Source organism: Stegastes partitus, unplaced genomic scaffold (genome assembly GCF_000690725.1).
Source record: "Stegastes partitus isolate 25-593 unplaced genomic scaffold, Stegastes_partitus-1.0.2 Scaffold508, whole genome shotgun sequence".
In the NCBI taxonomy this organism is placed as follows: domain Eukaryota; kingdom Metazoa; phylum Chordata; class Actinopteri; family Pomacentridae; genus Stegastes; species Stegastes partitus.
In genome coordinates, this window is record NW_007578239.1 from 349946 (window position 1) to 373433 (window position 23488).

The 23488-nt window shown below is 41.7% G+C and overlaps 1 protein-coding gene across 1 annotated transcript; it reads left to right on the plus strand.

The window, feature by feature from the left end:
- The first annotated feature begins 1131 nt into the window (after nt 1-1131).
- fbxl19 (F-box and leucine rich repeat protein 19) lies at nt 1132-21679 on the plus strand. The gene is made up of 11 exons (XM_008287587.1): nt 1132-1439; nt 7062-7262; nt 10705-10848; nt 11894-11980; nt 13360-13545; nt 14204-14236; nt 15494-16773; nt 17271-17434; nt 18411-18572; nt 18665-18886; nt 19067-21679. The coding sequence occupies exons 2-11, from the start codon at nt 7077-7079 to the stop codon at nt 19312-19314; spliced, it is 2712 nt and encodes a 903-aa protein (XP_008285809.1). The 5' UTR covers nt 1132-1439; nt 7062-7076; the 3' UTR covers nt 19315-21679.
- The last annotated feature ends 1809 nt before the right edge of the window (nt 21680-23488 follow it).

Sequence of the window (23488 nt, forward strand, 5' to 3'; positions counted from 1 at the left end):
TAAAAATGTAACATATAATATGAAGGTTAAGTATATTATTCACTATGCAAATTTCGCTACAACATGATTACGTACGCAATTGACATGTTTAATTCAAATATTAAGGCTAAAACTTTATGATATAACAACTTTACATTATCAATTTACTTGTTACAGTTAAAACTCTCCGATATTAGTTGTGCACATTTACCTGACGAATTAAATATTCAAGGAAGGATCTTACAATGACAGATACTAAATTAGCTGACTAATTTGGATGATTAATTAATTAATTACAAAATTTAGATAAAATAAGCCTTTATTATTTCCACAGTGGGGAAATTTGCAGCATTGCAACAGCAAAGGGGAAAGTATAAAATGTCGAAAAATCAAAACAAACAAAAAACACACCGGTTATTCCACATGCGAATATTCAGATAGTACAGATTATACATAGAAAAACATGTCCTGATATAAAACAAGCGTTTTGAAAAAAACGTTTGCTTTAAAAACGTTTTGATTTTAAATTTACTGTTTTAATGAAAGAAACCAATCCTTCACGTTCTTATTTATAAATTTATTTTACGTTTTGAAATGACACACTAAAAAATACAAGTCCCAAAATACCTTTCTGCACCGGCCGCGGCTGACGTCATGACGCAGGGGGCGGGGCGTGCACCTTTTCTCTGCCCATATTTTATTTACTACATTTATTTATTTATTTCATCGCCTGTGTGTCCCTCCGAGCGCAGCGCAGCGCCGTGTCTGCGGTCACCTGTGTGATGTAATCAGTGCGGGGGTTCAACGTGTCACGGCACCGACCCACGATACTGATCCGAGCCACGCACGGCACCGCAGCCGGACGCCACACAATAGAGCTAAGAACAATAGCCGCGCGCTGCGCTTTTTCTCTGACACGGTGTTGGTGTCGGTGCGACGGTGAGCAGGGCCTAGTTCCTGCGGAGGGTTACCACCGAGAAGCGGGTTAAGACGCTGCCGTTGTGTGTGTGTTTTGAAGCCCCCCGGGAAGAAGAGCGAGGAACACGTTGTAACGTGCTGAGGGGGGAGAGCGAGGCAGACTCACACTGGAGAGAGAGAGAGAGAGAGAGAGCGAGAGAGAGCGAGAGAGAGCGAGAGCGAGCGAGAGAGAGAGAGAGAGAGGGGAGTGAATGGGCAGCAGCAGCACTGCGCCCTTCACTTTATCGATATCGATCAGTTTGGTAATCGAGACATTTAGAGCCGCCGCGGGGCCGTTGGGCTAGCCCGGGAGCTAGCCGGAACACTGGGAGCTAACGCGATGGGACGCATGTGAAGCAGCCCGGGAGCTAACAGCAGCCTGGCGGAGAAAGAAACAAGGAAGCGGACGGCTAGCTGCGCTACACTGAAGCTAACGTTGGCTAACTGTTGGCTAATATTCATTCTAATGAGCGACCCAGGAGCATGCGACCTGATACGAAGAGGTGAGCCCGCAGTGTGCGTGTGTTGGTGAATGTGAGCGGCCGAGTTTTAGCTCCTCCACCTGCCTGGTGACTCTTTACGGAGCCCGGACATAATGAAAGAGGAAGCTTACTGCGGGGGGCGGACAGACGGACTGCTAGCCTGCTAACATGCTAACACGCTCACCTTTGCCAGCCAGGGGGCGGGTGGGGGGCAGAGTGTGTCCTCTCAGGTGTAAGTTTCTTTAATTAACACAACAAACGGCGTGTTACCGGTGCAGGTGTCGGTGTGTTTGCTCGCGCTCCCTGAATGTAGGTTACTGTGACGCGCTAGCTGTTAGCCGCTAGCTGCTACCTCCAAGTGGAGCCAGATGCGCATCTTCATTATTCCTGCTGCTAACTTGTGTTAGCTCGTTCTAACAGGGCTGCAACTAACCTTTAATTCACTATCGAATCATCTGCTGGTTATTTTATTTGATAACCGGCTGATAGTTTATCGAGTAAAATTATCAGAAACGATCACAAGAAGTGCAAATACGATTAAGCTCCAGGCTTTAGTTTGTGTTATTCTGATCATCAGGGTTAAATCAGAAGCTGTTTGACTTTCTGTCAAATCTGACAAAGAAATCAGTGACCTGAGGAGAATAATCTGGAATCTGTTTCTACTTCAGAATAACCTTTTATCAACACGGCTATCGATTAATGTTCCTGACCGTGTAATAACTGATTCATCGATTATTTGCTGCAGCTCTGAGTTTCATGGTTTGTTCATGTCACTCACAAGTTTACGGCTGAATGTGGTAGAGCTGCAATAATTAATGGGTTAGTTCTCAGATATTGAATTGATCACTGACAATCAGTTTGAGTACTTTTGTATTCAAAACAGTCTAAACTCTCTGATTTCAGCTTCTTCGATGTGAATATTTTCTGGTTTCTTTCCTCCTCTAGGACAGTACTGAACATCTTTGGACAAAACAAGACATTTGTTTGATTTTCTATCACATGATAAAGGCAGCAGCTCACCTGATGAGCAAAAATGTTTTCAGTTCATGGAGATCAATGAATTGATTCATGATTATTTGTTGCACCTCTGAGCTTCCTGGTTTGTCGTCATGAGGCTGCAACTGATTATTTTCATCTGTTTGGTCTCTAAAATGTTAAAAAATGTGGATCAGTGTTTCCTAAAGTGTCTTTTTCTTGTCCAAAGATGTGCAGTTTACATTGAAGAAGCTGCAACCAGAGAATCTAGACTGTTTTTAGCAGAATCATACTCAAATTGATGAATTCAATATCAGAATAGTTGATTCGTCATTTAACTCTTGCAGCTCTGGTGTTTACTGTCATGAACTAACAGTGTTTCTGATGAACACAACAAGATGTCAGAAGCTTTAAGGTTATATTAAAGCTGCTACAATCCAACAATTGGCAGAAAATTGATTAGCAGTTATTGATTTTTTGTTTTGGTTTGGTTTTTTGGAATTTTCTGAGCAAAAATGTAAAAAGCTGTTCAGATTTGAGATCTGATACTCTTCTTTGTTGAAAACTGAAAACCTTTTTGGACGATTAAACACAGGACTGCTGGCTGTGGAGACAGAAAACCATCAAATGTCTTGTTTGGTCCAAATATATTCAGTTTACAGTCATAGAGGAGGAAAGAAATCAGGAAATATTCACATTGAAGAAGCTGAAATGAGAGAATTTAGACATTTTTTATTTTTTAAAAAAATGACTCAAATGGATTTATTGAATATCAGAATAGTTGGAGATTAATTTAATAGCTGATCATCTTCATCATCATTTGTTTATCAGTCACAAGTTTGTTCCTCAGTCACTGATTATCCACACAGATTCCATTAACAACTTATACGGCTTTAAATCTATTTATAATATCATATACTATATATATAATATATTTTGTTACACCGGAAATTATCATTTATCAAGTAAAACTACTAAAATATCATGTAACTCCAGCCTGAAATCAAAATTCTTGACATAATTTTCTGTTTTTCTTTGTACATAAACAAAATCCTTTTCAGTTTTTGGACCTTCAGATACTTTTTGTCCAAAACTCAAATAGATTCAGTGGACTGGAATCATTTCAGATCACGTTTTTCTTCATCAATGTTAGTGTATTGATAAGACACAGCGATGTGAAATGAGCTTGATGCTTTTCAAACCTCTTTACTCGTTGGTATAAACCACATAGATACAGTATTGATCAATATATAGATTGATAGATGGATCAAATCAGAGCTGCAGCGACTGATTATTTCTATTTTAGGCCTTTTTTAAAGCAGGAAGTAACTTCTGTAATTTTCTGTTGCTTTTATATGTCAGAAAATAAATCGTCGTGTTTGAATTAATAGAAATGTTTATATTTATTGCTTTAAAAAACGACCTAAACGTCGAGTCGATGGTTAAAATAGTTGCAGCTTCTCAAATATTTGAACTCTACGTCCTGTAAATGATGTAAATTTTGTTTCTGTGAAGGAAAAAGTGTTTTCCAGCTTCTTAATGTGACAATTTCAGTTTTTCTTTACAGTATAATTTTCCTATTAAATAATACAAAACTTGAATCAGACAAAAGCCGCAAATGAAAGACCTTAAAGACCAAACGATGAATCGGTTAATTAACAGAAATGAATCTGTAACAAGATAATCATAAGTTGTAGCTCTGATGAAGTAAAAAGAAGAAGAAAAGCAACAAATCAGGTCGAAAATCATTTTAAAAAGCTGTTTTTTGGTTCAGTTTCAGATTTTTTATGAACTTTTCTTTTTAAAGCAACAAAGTCAAACATGAATTTTTCCAGTTTGTTTATGTGGCAGTTTTTCTTTGTCCTACATAAACAGGAAAATCAACATTTCAGAGCTTCTATCAGACAAAAGCAGCAAATTAAGGATCTCAGAGACCAAACGATGAATCGGTTAATTAACAGAAATGAATCTGTAACGAGATAATCATTAGTTGTAGCTCTGATGAAGTAAAAAGAACAAGAAGAGCAGCAAAGATCCAAAGATAAATGTTAAGAGAATCTGTTGTTTCATGTTCTCATCAACTTTGAATAGTTTTAATCATTACTCAGACTTGTAGATGTTTCTGAATAGAATTTTGAAAGGAAGGAAGCCAAAAACGTACTTTTCCAGCAACTTCATGTGACGAATAATATTTCAGCACTTCAGTCAGCGAATTAAAGATCTCAGAGATCACCAACGACCCATCGGTTGATTGACTGAGATCAGGAGTCACTGAGCTGGTTTATTAAATGAAAAGAAAAGCAGCAAAAAGGTCAGAAAATCAAGCAGGAAGACTTTTTAAAAACCTCATCTGCTGATTGTTTGATCATGATTTTGAAGCAGAAAGTCCAAATTTGAGCAGTTCCACTTTCTCACTGTGACAGTTTCAGTTTTTTCGCCGTCAAGTGTAGCAGACAAAAAAAACGAGTATCTCAAAGAAGAAAAATATCTGCTGGGTCTGGAGCACCAGTGTTGATCGGATGGAAGCAAGAAAACGGAAAATCAAATGTTTGAACGCACACGTTGAGATCTGCTAACAGAAGACTGATTATTAGTCGGCAGGCCAGAAGAAAATGACTGATTTTTAATTTGACAATCCTTTAATAATACTCAGGTACACCTAAAGACCTGAAAGCAGTAAATACAAACATCTGAAGACCAAACGATTAACAAAGACAAATCTGTTGTACAGTTATCATCAATGGCAGCAGAATGATTGAACTGAAGTGATTTTAATGTAGGAAGAAAATCCAACATCAGCAGCTTCTCACTTCTAAAGATTTTCATATTGATTGATTAGTCTGTAAGTGATTTTCTCCAGGAATCAACAGCTGAATCAATAATCAATACTGATGTTTTGTCCTTGTGTAAGCAGCAAATGTGTGACCATATTTAGTCATGTAAACGCTGCAGAGTTTTGATTCCAGCTGAAAACATCTGCAAAGTGGAACTTCCCGTTAGCTCAACTGACGATTGATTCTTGATTGGTTAATTGATAAAGCGACAGTTAGAAGTCTGGCCTTTGCCGCAGCAGACGTCCAATCAGAAGCCTTCGTCAGTGTCAACAGTCGATAACAGAAATGTCCTGATGCAGGTCGTCCAGCTGCAGTTTACTGTAAATATGACGTCACAATGTGTTTTATACAAACTATTACTTAAATATCAATATTAATAACATTCCTGAGAAACTGGTCAAGTGTCGAAATAAAACTAATAAATGCTTCCAAAATATGAATGAAATGAAAAATATTGAATGTTTCAAAATTTTTACTACAGTTCCTGAAAAAAATGTGTAAAGATTTTCTGAAAAATATAAAATTCCTGAGAAATCTTAATATTAATAGAGCTTCCCAGAAATAAATTTAAATATAAATAAATGAATATATATGGAACTGGTGCACAACACATTTCACTGCACGTTATACCATGTACAGCTGTGTTTGTGACCAATAAAAGACCTTGAATCCTTGAATCCTTGAAATATGAATAAAATCCCCCTGAACTGATGTCATATTGAGAAAATATCTAAAATGTATTAATGAAAATATTACTGTCTGAAATATATCAACAAATCTTTGAAACACATCAATCAAATTCTTAAAAGATATTGATAAATCCCCCCTAAATTAATGAAATATATAATAATAAAATACCCTGAAATTATGAATAAAGTGCCTACGACATTGTTATAAAATACCTTGGATATATGAGTACCGTGCCGAAAATAAAACCTGAATTGCTCCCAAATATGCATAAAATAACTAAAAAAAGAAAAACATAAAATGTCTGAAATATATTAAGAAAACAGCAATATAAGACTCAAACTGGGCTGCAAGGTGGCGCAGTTGGTTAGCACTGTTGCCTCACAGCAAGAAGGTCGCCGGTTCGCATCCCAGTGAAGACACCCGGGATCTTTCTGTGTGGAGTTTGCATGTTCTCCCCGTGCAGCGTGGGTTCTCTCCAGCTTCCTCCCACACAGTCCAAAAACATGTTGAGGTTAATTGGTGATTCTAAATTGTCTGTAGGTGTGAATGTGAGTGTGCTTGGTTGTCTGTCTCTAAGTGTAGCCCTGTGATAGACTGGTGACCTGTCCAGGGTGTCTCCTGCCTTCACCCTGAGTCAGCTGGGATAGACTCCAGCCCCCCATGAACCTAATGAGGATTAAGTGGTGTATAGATAATGGATGGAACTGGGAAATATTAATAAAATGCCCCCAAAATTAATGAATTATCTGAATAAAATTAAAAATGTATGAAAAGTAGTTGTTAGCGTGTCAAATATGTCAATGAATGGTCTGGAAAATAGTAATAAAATACTTAAACTATATTAATATGATGCTGATTACTTTAAAACCCAAATATACAACAAGTAAAAAAAAATTCAAAAAATGTCTGAAATATATTAATGAAATGCCTGAAATGTATTAAACTTACAAAAGTATGAAATAAAACCTGTAAAATATTAAGGCAATGAGTCAAATGTGTCATTCAAGTGGGTGAAAGTTATTTGGTGTATTTGCAGTAATCAGACTGGTGGATTCAGGTGTTGGATCAGAACCAGAAGTGAACATGTTTCTGCTACCTGTCTCATGCTCTTTATCCTGTGTGTCTGTCTGTTCTGTGCGTCCAGCTGACTTGTTCGGGGATGTCGGGCAGTAAGGCGCTGGGCGGGGGGGCTGGCGGCGGGGCGAGGCGCAGGCGGACTCGGTGCCGGCGCTGCCAGGCCTGCACGAGGACCGAGTGTGGAGAGTGTCACTTCTGTAAGGACATGAAGAAGTTCGGAGGGCCCGGCCGGATGAAGCAGTCCTGCCTCCTGAGACAGTGCACGGCGGTGAGCACACACACACACACACACAGCAGTGACTGGCTGACAGCTGATTGACAGCTGATTGACGGGTATCTGAGGTTCTGGATCAATCAGGAACCTAAAGGATCATAGTGCTTCACAGCAGCTACAGTCAGAAGTGAGGACACGGTGTTCCTACTGCTGGTCCTCACAGCAACACACAATCAAGTACATATAAAACCTCTAACGTGCACTGTTACAGTACAACAAAGGCTGCACACTGAGATACAGCGAGAACTCTGTTCATCCAAACACTCAGTTAATAAAAATCAGATGTTCCGAATTAAAAATGTGAACAGCTCAACAAAACCTACGGACACACAACATCTATCAACGTTATAGAGCTGCATGATGCTCAGTCACTATTCACATTATTTATCAGGATTATTCTGTGATTTTAGGGACAAAATATTTAGATTGAGCCGTACATTTAAACAAACACATCTTTACTTTTACTTCTAATGTTGATGTACAAATCTGAATCAAAATCTGAATTGAAATAATCTTAATTCAGAGCATCTCCTGGAGGCTGAATATACATGAAACTGAACCAAAGCTCCTCAATGGATGAACTCGTGGTTATCTTCACTACAGCTTCCAGATGTTCCCTAAACACTTGGTACCAAATTTAATATCAAAATAAAAAAATCTGTGAAATGAATGCATTTCTTTGCACAACTTTAATCCAAGCAAAACCTGCAGCACGATGAAGTAACGCTAGCTGCTACATTAGCCGTAAGGAAATAACGTCAGCTGCTACTTTCACAAAATAACATGATGCTAGCCGATATATTAGCCTTGAACCGATAACATAAGCTGCTACAGTAACCTAATCAAGATAATATTAGCTGCTACATTAGCTTTATTAAGATAACATAAGCTGCTACTTTAGCTAAACATTATACCCCAAGCTGGTACATTAACACAAACAAGCTAATGTTTGCTTAAGCAAGATAACATAAACTGCTATGTTAGCCTAAACAAGATAGTGTTAGCCTTATCACGGTGACATAAGCTGGTGTGTTAGCCGAGACAAAGTCACATGCTGCTGCGTTAACTTTATTATAATATGAAAAAGCCACTATGTTAGCTTAAAGAAGCAAGTTTTTGGCTGAACATGATCTCATTAGCTGCTGTGTTTGTCTAAATAAGGTAACATAAACTGCTGCTTTAGCCTAAACAAGCTAATGTTAGCCCAAACAATATAAATAAAGCTACTGTGACACGAAACAAGACTTCGTGGGGCACTTTTTCAATCGAAACCAGCTAACGTTAGCCTCTGTGAGCACAGTTCACCAACAGTAACAGGAACATTTCAGGATGTTCCTTCAGCACCTGCAGGACCAGAGAACCACTAAGACCACATGTTTTCAGGAGGATCTGTTCTCAGTGTTTCCTGTCAAGTCCAGCAGGTCACAATCAACCTGGTTCTCCACATCTCTCTTCATCTGCATCACGATCATGATTTCACGTGACAATGAATGAGAACCTGCAGAGCAGAACGTGTCCACGCACTTCTGGTCAGAACATTGTGAACACGCTGCTCCTGCTGCTGTACACACTAACACACATGGCTCAGATTTACATGTTCATATAATCCCCCCCCCTTACACCTACAGGATGTCACACACGCTTGTTCTTGTATCTCTGTGAGGACGCTGCCTGATTAATGCCTGATTCTGATGTGAACAAACGTCCTCACAGAGATAGACACACACACCTACACACTTTCAGTCTTCTTCAAACACTGAAGGTGTGATTTATTTTTTTCGTGTGTGTCGATTCTTCAAATAGCATCAGCAGAGCCCAGCAGGCGACGATGCTGGGTTTCCGTGGCAACCAGAGATGGTTGCTGGCGCTGTGAGAGAGTTTGGCTTTGATCCATGGAGATGCTTTCACACACCGAGCTGCTGCTGCTGCCGCTGCTCAGATTATCCCTGCTGGACGTTTATTTATCTGTTTGTTTGTTTATGTGTTTGTGATTTGGGGGAAACAGGAGGATGTCGGCTCAGTTAACAGGGGGTGAGGATAGAGGAATGCAAGAGTAGAAGGGGTGAGGAGGGGTGAGGCTGCAGGAGATGTGCCCTCTGCTGGCTGCTGGAGGAACAACAGGATTGGACAGGAACAGCACATCTCCTCCTCCTCCTCCTTCTTCTTTATTTATTTTTATGTAGTTCTGAAGTGACATCACTGCTGGTTTATTCTAAAATCTGAAGCATGATCAGAGGTTTTAATTTACTAATGAAAACCTGTTCAGGCTAAATCGGTGATGACGACAGGAAAAAATGCCAACATCAATATTTCAATGAGAATTTTTAATCCAAACCTTGTTCTTGAATTTAGTTCATTATGATGCGCTTGTTTCAATTAAGTTTTTTTTTTTTGTTGTCATTTAATATTTAGTATGTAATAAACACTTCCAGTACTTAAAGTTGTTATAAGTCACTCCAAGGCATATGTTTAGCAGTTAAATAGCTCTGCAGTGCTACATAACTTTCTGTAGCGGAGCTTTAAGGTTCCTGACCACCTACAGCGCATGAAATAGAGCTCTGGTAGGACACTGTCTGAAATGTACTGTGGCTCCAAAAGACGCAGAAAACCTGTATCTCTACATGCATGTCAGAAAGTGTGTTGTAGATCAGCGGTCGTACCTGGTTGTTCCACCAGGTGGAGCCTCTCACTTTTAGATGCTGTAGAGACCAGAGGAGGTGTCACTCAGACTGCAGGCAGTTCATGTTGACAAGCAGAGAGCATTGTGGGAGTTTAGCTGGAAATGGGCACCAAGACTTCTGTGGAGGTTAATGACCTCCAACTTTTCAGTTGTGCCTGTAGCAGCATATGAAGTAATGTCTAGAATACTGAATTTGTTTTTGATTAATCGATCATTGATTGTTAACACTACGTACGAACAATCAGTTTAGAAAATAATTAGAAATTTGAGTGCATTTAACGGCTACAAGGACTTAATTAATAAATAGACGGCATTGATTTGTCATTTCTGGCTTCGTGAATGTCTCCGTTTCTGTTCAGTTTTTAAAAGATTGCAAATAAATAAAGAAAAGATGATTTTTATTCATCTCACAGCAAGAAATGTCGGAAAATACAAAATAAACGAGAAATACTCACTTATCGTTGATATCGTGCAGATTCCTTTGAATGTGGAAAATACTGACAATAAAAATACGGACATTGCACAGATTATTTTCTATGTACAAAAATGAGCTATTTTACAAAGTGAAAAAAAATGAAAATATTGAGGGTTTTCAACATGTTTGGCTGCATTGATGTTAAATTAGAATTAAATCTGACCGTGAGCTATCACAGCTTGATTGAAGTTTTGTAAATCACAAGCTTAAAATATTAATCTCTCTTAAGCATCATCGAATACGTCCACTCACCTGTCTGACTCACCTGTGTGTCTCTGCAGCCGGTGTTGCCTCACACGGCGGTGTGTTTTGCGTGCGGAGAGGCGGGGAAGGAGGACACGGTGGACTCGGAGGAGGAGAAGTTCAGCCTCTCTCTGATGGAGTGTACCATCTGCAACGAGATCATCCACCCCAGCTGTCTGAAGGTGGGTCACACACTTGCTGCACCTTTAATCAGCAGAACTAACGGATTCATGTCTCTGCAGCAATTGTCCAGAACTGTTGGTGTAGCCGCTGGTTCTGGTCAGTATAACATACCTCCAACATAATGAGGTGAACTGAAAGTGGTTTGAATCTCCTTTATTGAGCTCTGTGTTCAGTGTGAGCAGAGACGTCGCAGCTTCAGCACGAATTAAAGTCTGTAAAGTGAATTAACACATTGGAAAGGAACATTATTATATACAATAAAAGAAACAATATACAGTTGGCAAAATGTTAAAAAATTAAAGTTTACAAAAACTTCTTCATCTGAAAGTGTATTTGCAAATTCCATAAACAGCATTCATACGTTTTCTCCTTTTATTGATTTTCAAGACTAAATTATTGTTGAGTTAATTAATTTTATGTTTTGACAAGAATGTACAAAAAAAAAAACCCTTAAAGGTCAAAGAAAAAACAGATTTCTAAAAAGTAATGTCAATAAAAGCGCTCAAAAGGGGAAACTACAAATGAAAGCAGCTTTAAATGCTAACCCTGTTAGCATGCTGCAGCTAACAGACAACAACTGGTGCTCTGAGGAAACCCTTTAGTGAAAAAAAAAAGAGTCCCGTTTCAGGTGCAGAAACACAGATTTTGGTTGAACTTAAATTTCTGTAAATGAAACTTTAATGAGGAGAAATTGGGTCATTGCAGCAGCAGAGAGGAGGACATGAAGAGCTGCTTCAGAATTTTAACATTCACACCAAAGCTCTATTTTTGGGAGAAAAGTGCAGTTTTTGTCTGAAGCAGAGAGAACAAGGTGTGTTTGTGAATGTAAGAGTCAGAATAAATCCTCTGTGAAACACCATCTGCTGCTTCAGACACCAACAGACTCTTCTTGACACAAATATCACAGCCAGGAGATCAGTTTGTTTGGATCCCTGAGGGGATGCTGAGCCCTGCAGCACGGAGAACAGACATGAAACTCAGAGTGGATTTGTAGATAATTCTGCTGTTTTCAGGTGAATTTATGCAACTGTATTTCCTCCTCAGATGGGCAAAGCTGAAGGAATCATCAACGACGAGATCCCAAACTGCTGGGAGTGTCCCAAGTGCCACAAGGAGGGCAAAACCAGTAAGGTGAGAGTCACACCAGTACTGAGGACCGGACATCCTCTGATTCCCAGCAGCAGTTAGACTGATGTTAATGTTCACATCAGACTGGGACAGGAGTCTGAAAGTTGGTTAGATAAAGGTTTCATTTCAAGCATAGAGTCAAAAGTTTAGCATCTAATATGAGAAAACCTAAATTTGTGTTAAAACAGTTTACAAGTACTCGATAATCCGAACCCTTAACAATCTGAAAACCTCGCTATCCGTCAGGTTTTTAGGAAAAACGAACAGAACCTATGAAAAATAACCTTAACATACCGACAGCCTTGGATTCCGACTCTGACATGACATTTTATGTTACAAATAAGGATAACGGCGTATTATCTGACTGAAAAATCCCACAGATTGGCTACATTCAGACTGCAGGACTTAATGCTCAATTCAGATTTTTTGTGAAATCTGATTTTTTCTATGTGATCTGCTGTGTGAACTTCATACGACCCAAAAGTGTCCCGCATGTACAGAAGAGGACACGACGACGTCACACGCAGCGAGCGTGCTCAGTGTTTATGGAAGTAAACACGGATGGTAACAATGGAGCGTATCTCCCGCTCCCCCACCGCCGCCACTGATGGTGGAAACAGCACTGTGACCATTAACTAAACTAGCATCAGCAGCCAAGTACTGCCTGTGCGTTCTGGATACTCCCACCCCGTCAGAGCGCTCCCCTGGGGTGGAAGTGCCCCCTCAACCGCGCCGAATATTCATCATTAATTTGGCCCAAATATCCGAAGCCCAGCAAGTGCTACTGGACCAGCCCTACTAGTTATTATAACAACTATAAACAATGAATATTTACAACAAATGAGCCTTCAAGCATCAAGCCCTCCTTGTATCTCGACCTCCGTCTTGACAATCCGACAGCCTTGCTATCCGACATAAAAGAAGGTTTTACATTTAGTGTCGGGAGTGTCGAGTCACCACTGTATATTAATTCACACAATAATTCAGGTACATTTCAAATGAAATAGCAAGACAACAGGACGTCGTGGCTTTATCAGCTTATGTATTGAGAATAAAGAGCACTTGTACATTTTGAGTTCTCTCGCCGTCGTCATAGTTGTTCTGTGTCCATAGAGGTGCAGGACTTTGTATTGCAGTGAAAAACAAACCTACAGTGAGGAAAAATGAGGCAGTAAAAAGGAAGAAAAACAAGATTAGCTGCTGCTGGAGTTCAGAGAGTGAATGTTTATGATTTGAAGTTTAAAAATGAATCCTTGTTGGTGAAGCCTGCCGTGCTCCATTTTGTCTCTGATGAGGAGGAACCTGAGAACCTGGACAAGGTTCTGGTCTTGAGGTTCCTGATGTTTTTCCACATGAGCACAGACGTGTTTTCCTGTGTGCAGGACCAGGCGGACGGCTCGGGGAAGCGGCGGCTGGATAACGGGGAGGTGGGACGCTGGAAGCTCACCGATGACCCGCCCCCTAAAAAGAAAGTCCCACTCTCCCTGGAGGAGGGGGGGAGGGCAGAGGGGGGGCACAAGAGGAAAAAGGAGAAGGAACTTCCTGCAGACAGCGGGCCAAAGAAGAAGGTGAGCCACCTCAAACGGCACCGATGACTGGTTGTTGATCCATCGTAGGTCTTAAATACCTCATCTGTCCTGCTGCAGGCTCAGTTATAGAACATCTCTGATTTAGAGAAAACTGTCTTTATGTCGTTTTATACCCAGCTGGCTGCTTATCCAGCTTTTCTGTCGAGTCATTACAAATAATACCAACCAAATCTGAACAAAATCCCTCTGACCTCCTCGGAATCAGCTGCCTCTTTACCTACAGTAACTTTAGTATATTTAATAAAGGCCTGCAAAGTTTTACCTTCATATTATTAATAGGTTGCAGGCCCTTGAAGTACAGAGAGGTGAAATTTCACACTTTTTAATGAACTTTTTCCATCATTTCTGAGCCTCATAACTTCATCTGTATAACCAGTAGACACATGAAATGTTCAGGGCTAAAACAAACCCCATTTGAGTTCTGTTAAAAACTGCAACCAAATCAGTTTTACATCTACTCCAGGTGCCACAATCAAAACCCTAAATCTGCTTTTGTTCATTTGTTTTTTCTAGAACCCACTTTCAGCATCAATATTATGGGATATATCATAGTTTGAACAGTAAACCTGCAGCTACATGTGATGATGTTAAGACTGTGTGTGAACAAGTCTGACTGAGTCTCCTGTTTGTTTCTCAGATGAAAGGCGCCCATGAAAAACGCCTCAAAAAGGTACGAAGCCTTTTTTGGTCAACTTGTTTCTTAATCTGACTGCAGGTAGAAACTGCAGAGTTAAATGCTGAAAAGTTAGTTTGTCAAAGCAGCTGTGGATATTTACACCTGAAGTAAAAATACACAACTGTATAAACTATTTTGTATTACATGAGGTGAAAGAAAGCATGTGTACAAATAGTCAGTGTTGGTCAAGTTGCCCAGTCATAGCTCTTTATTCATGTCTTAAAGCTAATGCACTACTTAAGTTACCTTTACTTTCACGTGATGCATTCAAAGCGTTCAGCAGCTGCGTCTATCAGAAAGCAGAACTGTGCCTGATTTGATTTTACTGTCATCACATCACAGTGATCCTCTGCTCCCAGTGTTCTTGCAGCACTGCTAACGTTTCCTAGAAGTTCTGCTCTGTAAAGTCAGACAACGTTTCATGTCCTCTCCAGTTCCAAAGAGTCGCATAAAACAGTGCATTAAAAAAGGAAACATCTAAACTTGTCCAAAATGACACGCAGGTGTCCAAACTGACTCCAAAAGTATTAAAAATAATGAAAATGACTTAAAGTTTTTCCAAAAAGACAAAGATGTGTGACAAAGATATGAGACAACAACATATCTGCAATGACTCAAAACCAAGTTTATCCATAAAGACTGAAAGATGTCAAAATGAGCAAAACATTCAAAATGTCTCAAAATGTCGCTAACAGGACCTACAATTTAGCCAAAATGTTCTACCAAAACATAGAAATATAAACTTGTCAAAAAATAACTCAAATTTCACTAAAAATATTAGTGACTGGACACTTTTCCAGAATTATTTTTTTCCCACAATGACCAGTCGTGTTGGAAATGATCACAAAGAAACAAACGTGCCAAAAGTGACAAGACATTAATAAAAATGTATTTGACACTTAAGAATGACTCAAAATTTGTGTAAAATTATTCCTGAAACAACAAAATAGATTAATTTATTACTAATGTGTCTCTGTATCTACGCTGAAGGAAGACTTGTCCAAAATGACTTGTGATCTGTCTAAACTCACTTGCTGAATGTTACTGTGTTTCTTCAGAACTGATGCAGAAAGTTTTCCTGCTCGCTGCCTCGTTACGATTCATGACAGTTAAATCTGACGGACGAAACGAGGCGTCCCTCTGACAAACTGTGATGTCTTTAAATTTATTATTTAAGCTCTCAGTAACAAACAGACCTGTGAGCTGATTTTGTTTTCGCTGAGTCACTGAGTCTTCTGTTCTCCCTGTCAGAAACCCAAACAGGAAGCGGTGGAGTCAAATGGTCCCACCTCATCCTCAGGGGGCGGAGCCGGAGGCCTGCAGAACTCCGCCTCCTCCTCCTCTCAGCCAGGGGGAGGTGGTGGAGGCGGAGGTGGCGGGGGGACGTCGAGCGTTGACCAGCGCTCCCACCACCGAGAGAAACTGGAGCGCTTCAAGCGGATGTGTATGCTGGAACGCCGGCCAGAATCCTCGTCCTCGTCCTCCTCCAGCTCCGAGTCCGACTCCGAGTCTGACTCTGATGACTCTCTAAGGGGGGAGCAGGGAGGGGGCTCATCACCGTCTTCCTCCTCCCCGGCCCCGCCTCCTCCCATCGTCTACGGCAACAGCAGCGGCAGTCGGGCGGAGCGTGAGAGGAGTCGCAACGAGCGGGAGAGGGAGCGTGAACGGGAACGAGAGCGAGTCCGACGACTCGCTGAGCTTGGATTCAGCGCCAGCGAGGAGTCGGAGGGTGAGGGTGGCCGGGGGGAGTCAGAGGAGCGGGAGGAGGAGCCAGCTGCAGGGGGCGGGGACAAGGCACGCCGGCGAGAGGCGGGGCTACCGCCGCGAGGGCGGAAAGCAGGGCTGATAGACGGAGAGGACGAGGACACGCCCACTTCCGACAGGACCAGGAAAAACTCTGCCTCTCTGCCTCCGCCCTCGCCCCTCTCGTCCAATCAGATGCCTCCGTCCTCACAGCACGATGGGTTTATGGGGAAGCAGCGCAGCAACGGGCAGGAGGCCCGCAATGGTCGGACACGAGGAGGGACGGGAGGAGGCGGGAGGGAGGGGGGTGAGAAGGAGAATGCCAGTGGAGTTCTGACCAATCACAGACACAGCGGGGGGGGAGGGGGCGGGGCCAAAGGAGGCGGGAGCCGCAGCAACAAGATCCGTAGCAACAACAAGAACCAGGCATCTAGGAACAGCGTCTCCTCCTCCTCTTCCATCCCCACCTCCAATGGGGGAGGGGGTGGTGCAAGCGGTCTCATGATGTCAGCGATGGCGGCGTCGCCCTGCTCGCAGCCATCCCGCCTCGCTCCACGCTCTCAGATGATGAAGCGCAGTCCACCCGCTGTGCCCTCGCCGCCCCGACCTGTTCAGATGGAGCGACACCTGGTCCGGCCGCCGCCCGCCTGCCCTGAGCCCAGCTGCCTGCCGCTGGACTGTGGCTCCGCCCACATCATGACCCGTGATGTCTGGCTACGAGTCTTCACATACCTGAGCCACCGAGAGCTGTGCGTCTGCATGAGGGTGTGTCGCACCTGGAGTCGCTGGTCAGTACTCACCTGTTCACCTGTCTGCCGTAGAGTACGGCACAAATGTAAGACCGACCTGAATGTGAGACTAGCCTTCAGTTAACAACAACATAAGAACCACTTCGATCGGCTAAGATTCGCTTCATTCGTGTGAATTATGCAAATTCAGATACGAATCTCTCCGCGTTTAACGCGCAAATGACGTGAATTATTCGTGCGAATGAAGCGAGTGATCTCAGTGCATACACGTGCGAATCACGTGAATAGCGTGATAAATTTGCGTCTTGTGTGAAGACAGCATGAGACCGCTTCAAGTCTGCAGTAGTTTTTGTATTCAGGACCACATAGTTCAGATACAGAGATGCATTCTGGGTTATTGGTAACGTTCATGTTACTGTCAAGTGTTTTCAGTTTCTACTGAGAGGTTCAGAGGAAGGAAGCTTCCTTCCTGTTGTACCTCAGAGTTGCTCTGTGAACACAAGCGAATCTCAGGTGTTGTCCTCCCTCCTGTCCAGGTGCTGTGATAAAAGATTGTGGACTCAGATCGACCTAAGCCGACAGCGCTCCATCACCCCTCCCATGCTGAGTGGTATAATCCGCCGCCAGCCTGTCTCCCTGAACCTGGGCTATACCAACATCTCCAAGAAGCAGCTCATGTGGCTCATCAACCGCCTTCAAGGTGACATGAACACACCTGGGCTCACCTGATCCAACTACCCACTCACGAATTCATCTGCACACACCACTGACTGAGATATAGTCCACAACTTGTTGTGTAAACGCTTCTGATTGCTCAAATGTTTTGATTGTTTGCAGTTTTAAATAAAAATATGACAGATTTTCAGTGTGCTCTCTAAAACATTACCTTAAGTCATTTTTTTAAATAGAAATTCTTCAGCTTCGTTAGCTCGGCTTCTCAGATGTAAGAATTTGGTATTCTCTTTGGCTAATTTGATAATGAAAACATGAGTAGTTGCAGCTGCAGATGCAGCTGTTGTTGTAATTTGCAATATGACCTGATGGTGTCACTGTTCTGCAGCCTGAACTCGATGCTGCAGCTGCTCGCTGTTTAGTTCAGAGGACATGATCCTTTCTGAAATCAAAGTTTCCCCTGATTCTTTATCTACAGTAACTTTAGTGTATTTATTGAAGCCCTGCAAAGCTTTACCGTCATATGATCAGATTTACAGGCCCTTAAATTCCAAGTTTCACACTTTTTAATGGAATTTCTACGTAATTTCTGAGCCTCTTAACATCATCAGTACAGCAGATAGACAAGTGAAAACACATTTGAGTTCTGTTAAAAGCTGCAACCAAATCAGTTTTACAGCCACTCCAGGTGTCACAACGTAAACACTGAATGATATTTTGTTGGATGGAAGATTGATTTGAATTCACTTTCTAACAGAACTCAAATGTGTTTTTCAGCCCTGAAAGTTTTGTGTCTATCTGCTGTACTGATGAAGTGATGTGACTCAAAAATTATGGAAAAGGTCCAATAAAAGTGTGAAATCTGGACCCACCTCTATGTACTTAATGGGCCTGTAACTCTGAAAATATTCACAGTACAAGTTAACATGGGGCTGAAGCTCCTGTAGTTTGTGACGTTGTTCTGTGTGACGCTGCCCCTCACCTGTGCATCTCTTTGTCCTCAGGTCTCCTGGAGCTGAATGTGTCTGGCTGTGCGTGGCCAGCGGTCTCTGCTCTGTGTCAGGCCGTCTGTCCGTGTCTGAAGCTGCTGGACCTCAGCAGGGTGGAGGACCTGAAAGACTCTCACTTGAGGGAGCTGCTGGCCCCGCCCCCTGACACCAGAACAGGTGAGGCGCCCACCTCACCCACATCACAACACTGCACACCATTCAGTTTAGAGAAGGTTCTGAGGTTCTCTGCTCTCTGATTGGTCCTTCAGCTCACGGTGAGACCAGAGTGGGGCGGTTCCAGAATGTGACGGAGCTGCGATTGGCTGGTTTGGACCTGACGGACACCTCGTCCCGCCTGCTGGTTCGTTACGTTCCTCACCTGTCCAGGTTAGACCTGAGCCAGTGTGGAAACATCACCGACCAGACGGTGCACAACCTCACCTCCCCCATCTCACCCCTGAGAGAGAGCCTCACCCACATCAACCTGGCAGGTAAACACACCTGACGCTACACCTGTCACCTCCTGTCACGTCATCCTCCTCCTCCGCTCTCACCTCCACCTCTGTCCCCTCCTCCTCTCTCACCTCCATCTCTTCCCTCTCTTCCCCCTCCTCTCTCACCTCCACCTCTGTCCTCTCCTCCTCTTTCACCTTGTCCTCTGTGTGTTGCAGGTTGTATGAAGGTGACCGATCAATGTGTTGCATTGTTGCGACGCTGCAGCTCCCTGCAGTCGGTGGACCTGCGCTCCTGCTCCCTCGTCTCCTCTGAGGCTGGACAGCTGCTGTCCTTCCCCTCCTCCTCCTCCACCTCGTCCTCCTCTGCTGTCGCTGCTTCATCGTCATCATCCTCCTCCACGCCGGCCTCCTCCTCCTCCTCCTCCTGTCCTCCTGAAGACAGAACGCTGCTGAAGAACAGCTAAAGTCCTCCACGTCATGTGACACTGCAGTCCAGGTGGCCGACAAGCCCCGCCCCCTCCTGGTTACACTACAGACAGGTGAGGAGGCGCAGGAGGAGGAAGAATGTACTTTGGGAAAGTTGTGGGTAATAGTTAAATAGAAACCCTGAGCATGTACATATTTGTTCTCTGTACAATTTTGGGTGTTTGTATATATCTGTAGTTTACTGTAAATGATCCCCCATCCCTGAAGCCCTCCTTCCTCCTTTCCTTCCCTCCTCTCCTTCCCTCCTTCCGTCCTTCCACCCTTCGACCAATCATCGCGCCACCTGCTCGTCAGGTAAATCCTGAAAATCCAGACTTCATCATGTCCATGTTCGGTTGCTGTGGTTGGAGCGCTGATGTAACCTCCCCACAACGCTCTGACAACCATATTCAAACCTTAAAACAACCGCAGGCTGCAGGGAGGTTGCAGCTACGCTAACAGTTTCCCTCTGCTTCCAGTCTTTGTGCTAAGCTAAGCTAACCACACCCGTCTGTTGATCTACACGTTTCAGAACTGATCCCGTTCTGATCAATCGAAACACAAACCAGAGTCAGGTTTGTCCAGAGACAATTCCAATAAAGTTTATTCAAACAAGAGCGCCACTATCAACGATAAGAAGCTTATTTTCTTCATCACTTCCATCATTTGTTCTGTCAGCAGAAACTCTCCCATTCACGGCTGCAGCTAACAATGATTTTCACTATTGATCAACCTGACAGGTATTTTCTTGATTAGTCGATCAATCGTTTTGTCCAAAAGTACAGAAAAATGGTCACAAGGTCCTGTTACATGATGGAAATAACACAATCTTCATATTAGAAAAGCTGGAAACATGTAGGATCTTTGTTTTAACGATGACAATCGATTAATTGACACTGAACTGGGATTTACAACCGTGAAAGCAGCTGATTCTCTTCTGAAACTTCTTCAGTTCTTAGCTTTTTTGCTTCACGGCTGAGGAACCAGTTCAGTAGCTAGTTTTCCGTCAGCTCAGCGTCAGTTTAGACTTCAGTTTGGTCCACAGCTATAGTTTCTAACATGTCTTCTCTGAGAGAAATCTGTTCGTTCACTTAATTACTCAATTATGGCTGCAACTGACTGGTATTCTCTAAATTAATTCATCATGTCTGACTTGCTAAAGGATGAAATAACGTCACTAACACGGTGAATCAGCTGATTGTAGGAGTTCATTTTGTCTTCAGTTGACCAAAACTTAAAGATTAAAACTAAAAGATGTTTAATTTACTGTTCTCATGTTGTAACAGTCACACGAGAGCAGCTGGAAGCAGAAAAAACAAAGGATGTTTAATCTTCTGTTGATTCACTAATGGATTAATCGACTAATCAAGTTCATAAAATAACTACGAATACAAATTTTATTCATTGAGCTACAATCAGATTATTCAGGCCATCAAACACCAAATGGAGACAAACCACCTCCCAGTGTTTGAATCCTCAGACTTCAGAAGAAGGATCAGGTTTATTTTAGAGATCGATCTTCAGCTGCTCTGACTGTAAACCACAAACACAACTTCAGTCTTCTCAGTATTTCAGGCTGCTGAGCTGAATCATCCAGCAGTCCCTGAATCAAATATGCCACAAAAAAATGCACCTTTTTCATGTATTCAAAGTCTGGACATGAGCAGCCGGAAACTGGAGAAATCATTTTCAATTGATCTAGCCTCCAGCAGTCGACTTTGAATCAAACCCGATTCAGAGATGCCGTTAAATCGTGTTAAATCTACAACACGAGCAGCTGTGACAGAACATCTGTAAAGAAATGTCAGTCTGACAGCGAGTCTGCTGCTAAAACCACAGGGTCTCCATCACTCTGTTCCTGACAGTAACTCTGAAGCTGGTTGTGTTGGAGGGTGGATTTAAACCAGCAGCTTCCTTCCAGTCGTTGTGCTAAGCTAGGCTATGCTAGGCTAAGCTAGGCTAACCAGCTCCAAACTGATTCCACCTCGTCTAAAATGTGGGACTGTTCCTTTAAAACGCTGCAGTGTTTCTGGTTGTTTGTTTCCTCGGCAGGTGAACTTTGGTCGGGTGTTTTCAGTTCAGGTGTTTTGTGTGTGTGTGTGTGTGTGTGCGAGTGTGTGTGTGAATCTGAGCCTCGATGTCTTCAACATGCGCCTCAATCACTCCTCTTTGATTTTCTACCATCGTGTGTTTTCTCAGGAGTATTTGGTGTTTTTTTTCTTTGAACCAGGTTTAATTTATTTTCCATCCAGTCTGAACGGACACATTCCTGTTTGTTTTCTGCTTCTTCACACTCCTTTTAGTTTTCCACGTCCTGAACATGACTGTCTTTGCTGCATTATTGATTAAACTGAGTCTGTGTTCTTCTGAAGTCCATTTCAGTCAGGAAAAGAAGAAAGTAGGACTACTAACTTAAAGTACTTGTGAGTTAACAAAGTGAGACAAATCAAGATCAGGAGATTTTTTTTTATGTAAAGGTTTAATCTTGAATTTATAATAATCTTAGTTATTAGGATTTATTGCCTCAGGATCTCAATTTGTCTCATAATCTGGATTTACTGCCTCAAAATCTTGACTTACTTCAGAATCTAGACTTACTATTATCTTGATTTACTATGTCATGATCCCATTTTATAATCCTGGTTTAGTTTATGATAACCTTCGTTTATCTTCACATTATCTTGACCTATCTCATAAACTGCAATTAGTGCCTCAAAGTCTTGACTTTTTTTTTTTTTTATAATCTTCCATGTGTAACTTTAATTTAGTTTATCATAATAATTTACCAATCAAAATCTTGACTTGTTTCGTAATCTGGATTTACTGCCTCAACATCTTTACTAAATCTAGAATTTAGATTTACTGTAAAATTGATTGACTGTCCTGACCTCAATTTATATCAGAGTGATTTATTTTGTAATCTTGACTTTTGTCCTATAATCTGGATTAACTGTTTTAGAATCTTGACTTATTTCATTATCTTGAGGTAGTTTATCATAGTCTTACTTTACTATATCAGAATCTTGATGTACTGCTTTGAGTTCCGATCTTAGAAGAATCTGGGAGTCATAATACTGATTTAGTTGGTTCTTAACTTTAATTTGCAGTATCAGAATATCTACTTGTCTCCTAATCTGGTTTTATTGTCTCAAAGTCTTGATTTATCACTTGTCCTAAAATCTTGAGTGTCATCTGGTAATCCAGATTTATCTCACGTTTTTGATTTAGTGAATCATATCCCGAGTTTACTCTGTCAGGATCTTAACACTGTGTTTCAGAGATCTCGGCTTGGTTTCTGATAATCTTATTTTAATGCCGTGATTGTTACTTATCAGGATTTAGATTAATGGTCTAATCATCATGACTTTGTTTTATAATCTCAATTCATCTCACAATTCTACAACATATCTGACTCTGATGTAGTTACTTTATGGTTGTGACTTAGTAAATTTAAGACTTCAAAAGTTAAAAATGATCAGTCTTATAATCTTGATTTAGTGCCTAATCATTTGTATTTCGTAACTCGAAATCCTGATTTACCAATCCCAAATTTGGAATTTTTTCTTTTCTTGCCTGAAATGGGCTTCTGTGGTTTCTCAGGGGCTTCACTTATGGAAAAATCTGTCTTTCTGAATTTGTCAGTTATTGTTAAAACTAAGTTTAGGCTTTTAGTGTTTCACATGAAAGCAGTACATTTTTGTCAGTAGATTTAAATCCGAACGTTGTTCACAGATGTTTCATAAGTGATGTTTCTGACGTGATGGAAAGTCTTCATGTCTTCTGTTGTTTTTCTTCATGTATGTGAACTTGCTGTCATCATGTGAGGCAGCAGCACTGAGGGGGGGGTCGGACATGTTGTTATTCATGTTCTTTATTCATGTTCTGTGTTTTTGTCATGTTTACGACCACATCAAACAAATCAGACTGCAGTCACCAATAATCAATATTAGTTCTGTCAGGGTAGAGTTGAATAGACAGGTGACCTTGTACCAGTTAGTCTGTTAGTTCGCTTCTTCCAATTTAGCTGCACAGTGCCCTGTTAGCTTCATCACTCCATCTTAGCTACCAGGTGTGACTGTCAGTTTCAGGTGTTGTTTACCTGCTGCACTGTTCTCTCTCAGAGATTCTAAACCGGAAGAACAAACATGTAAAACAGAGTCTACTATTTAAATC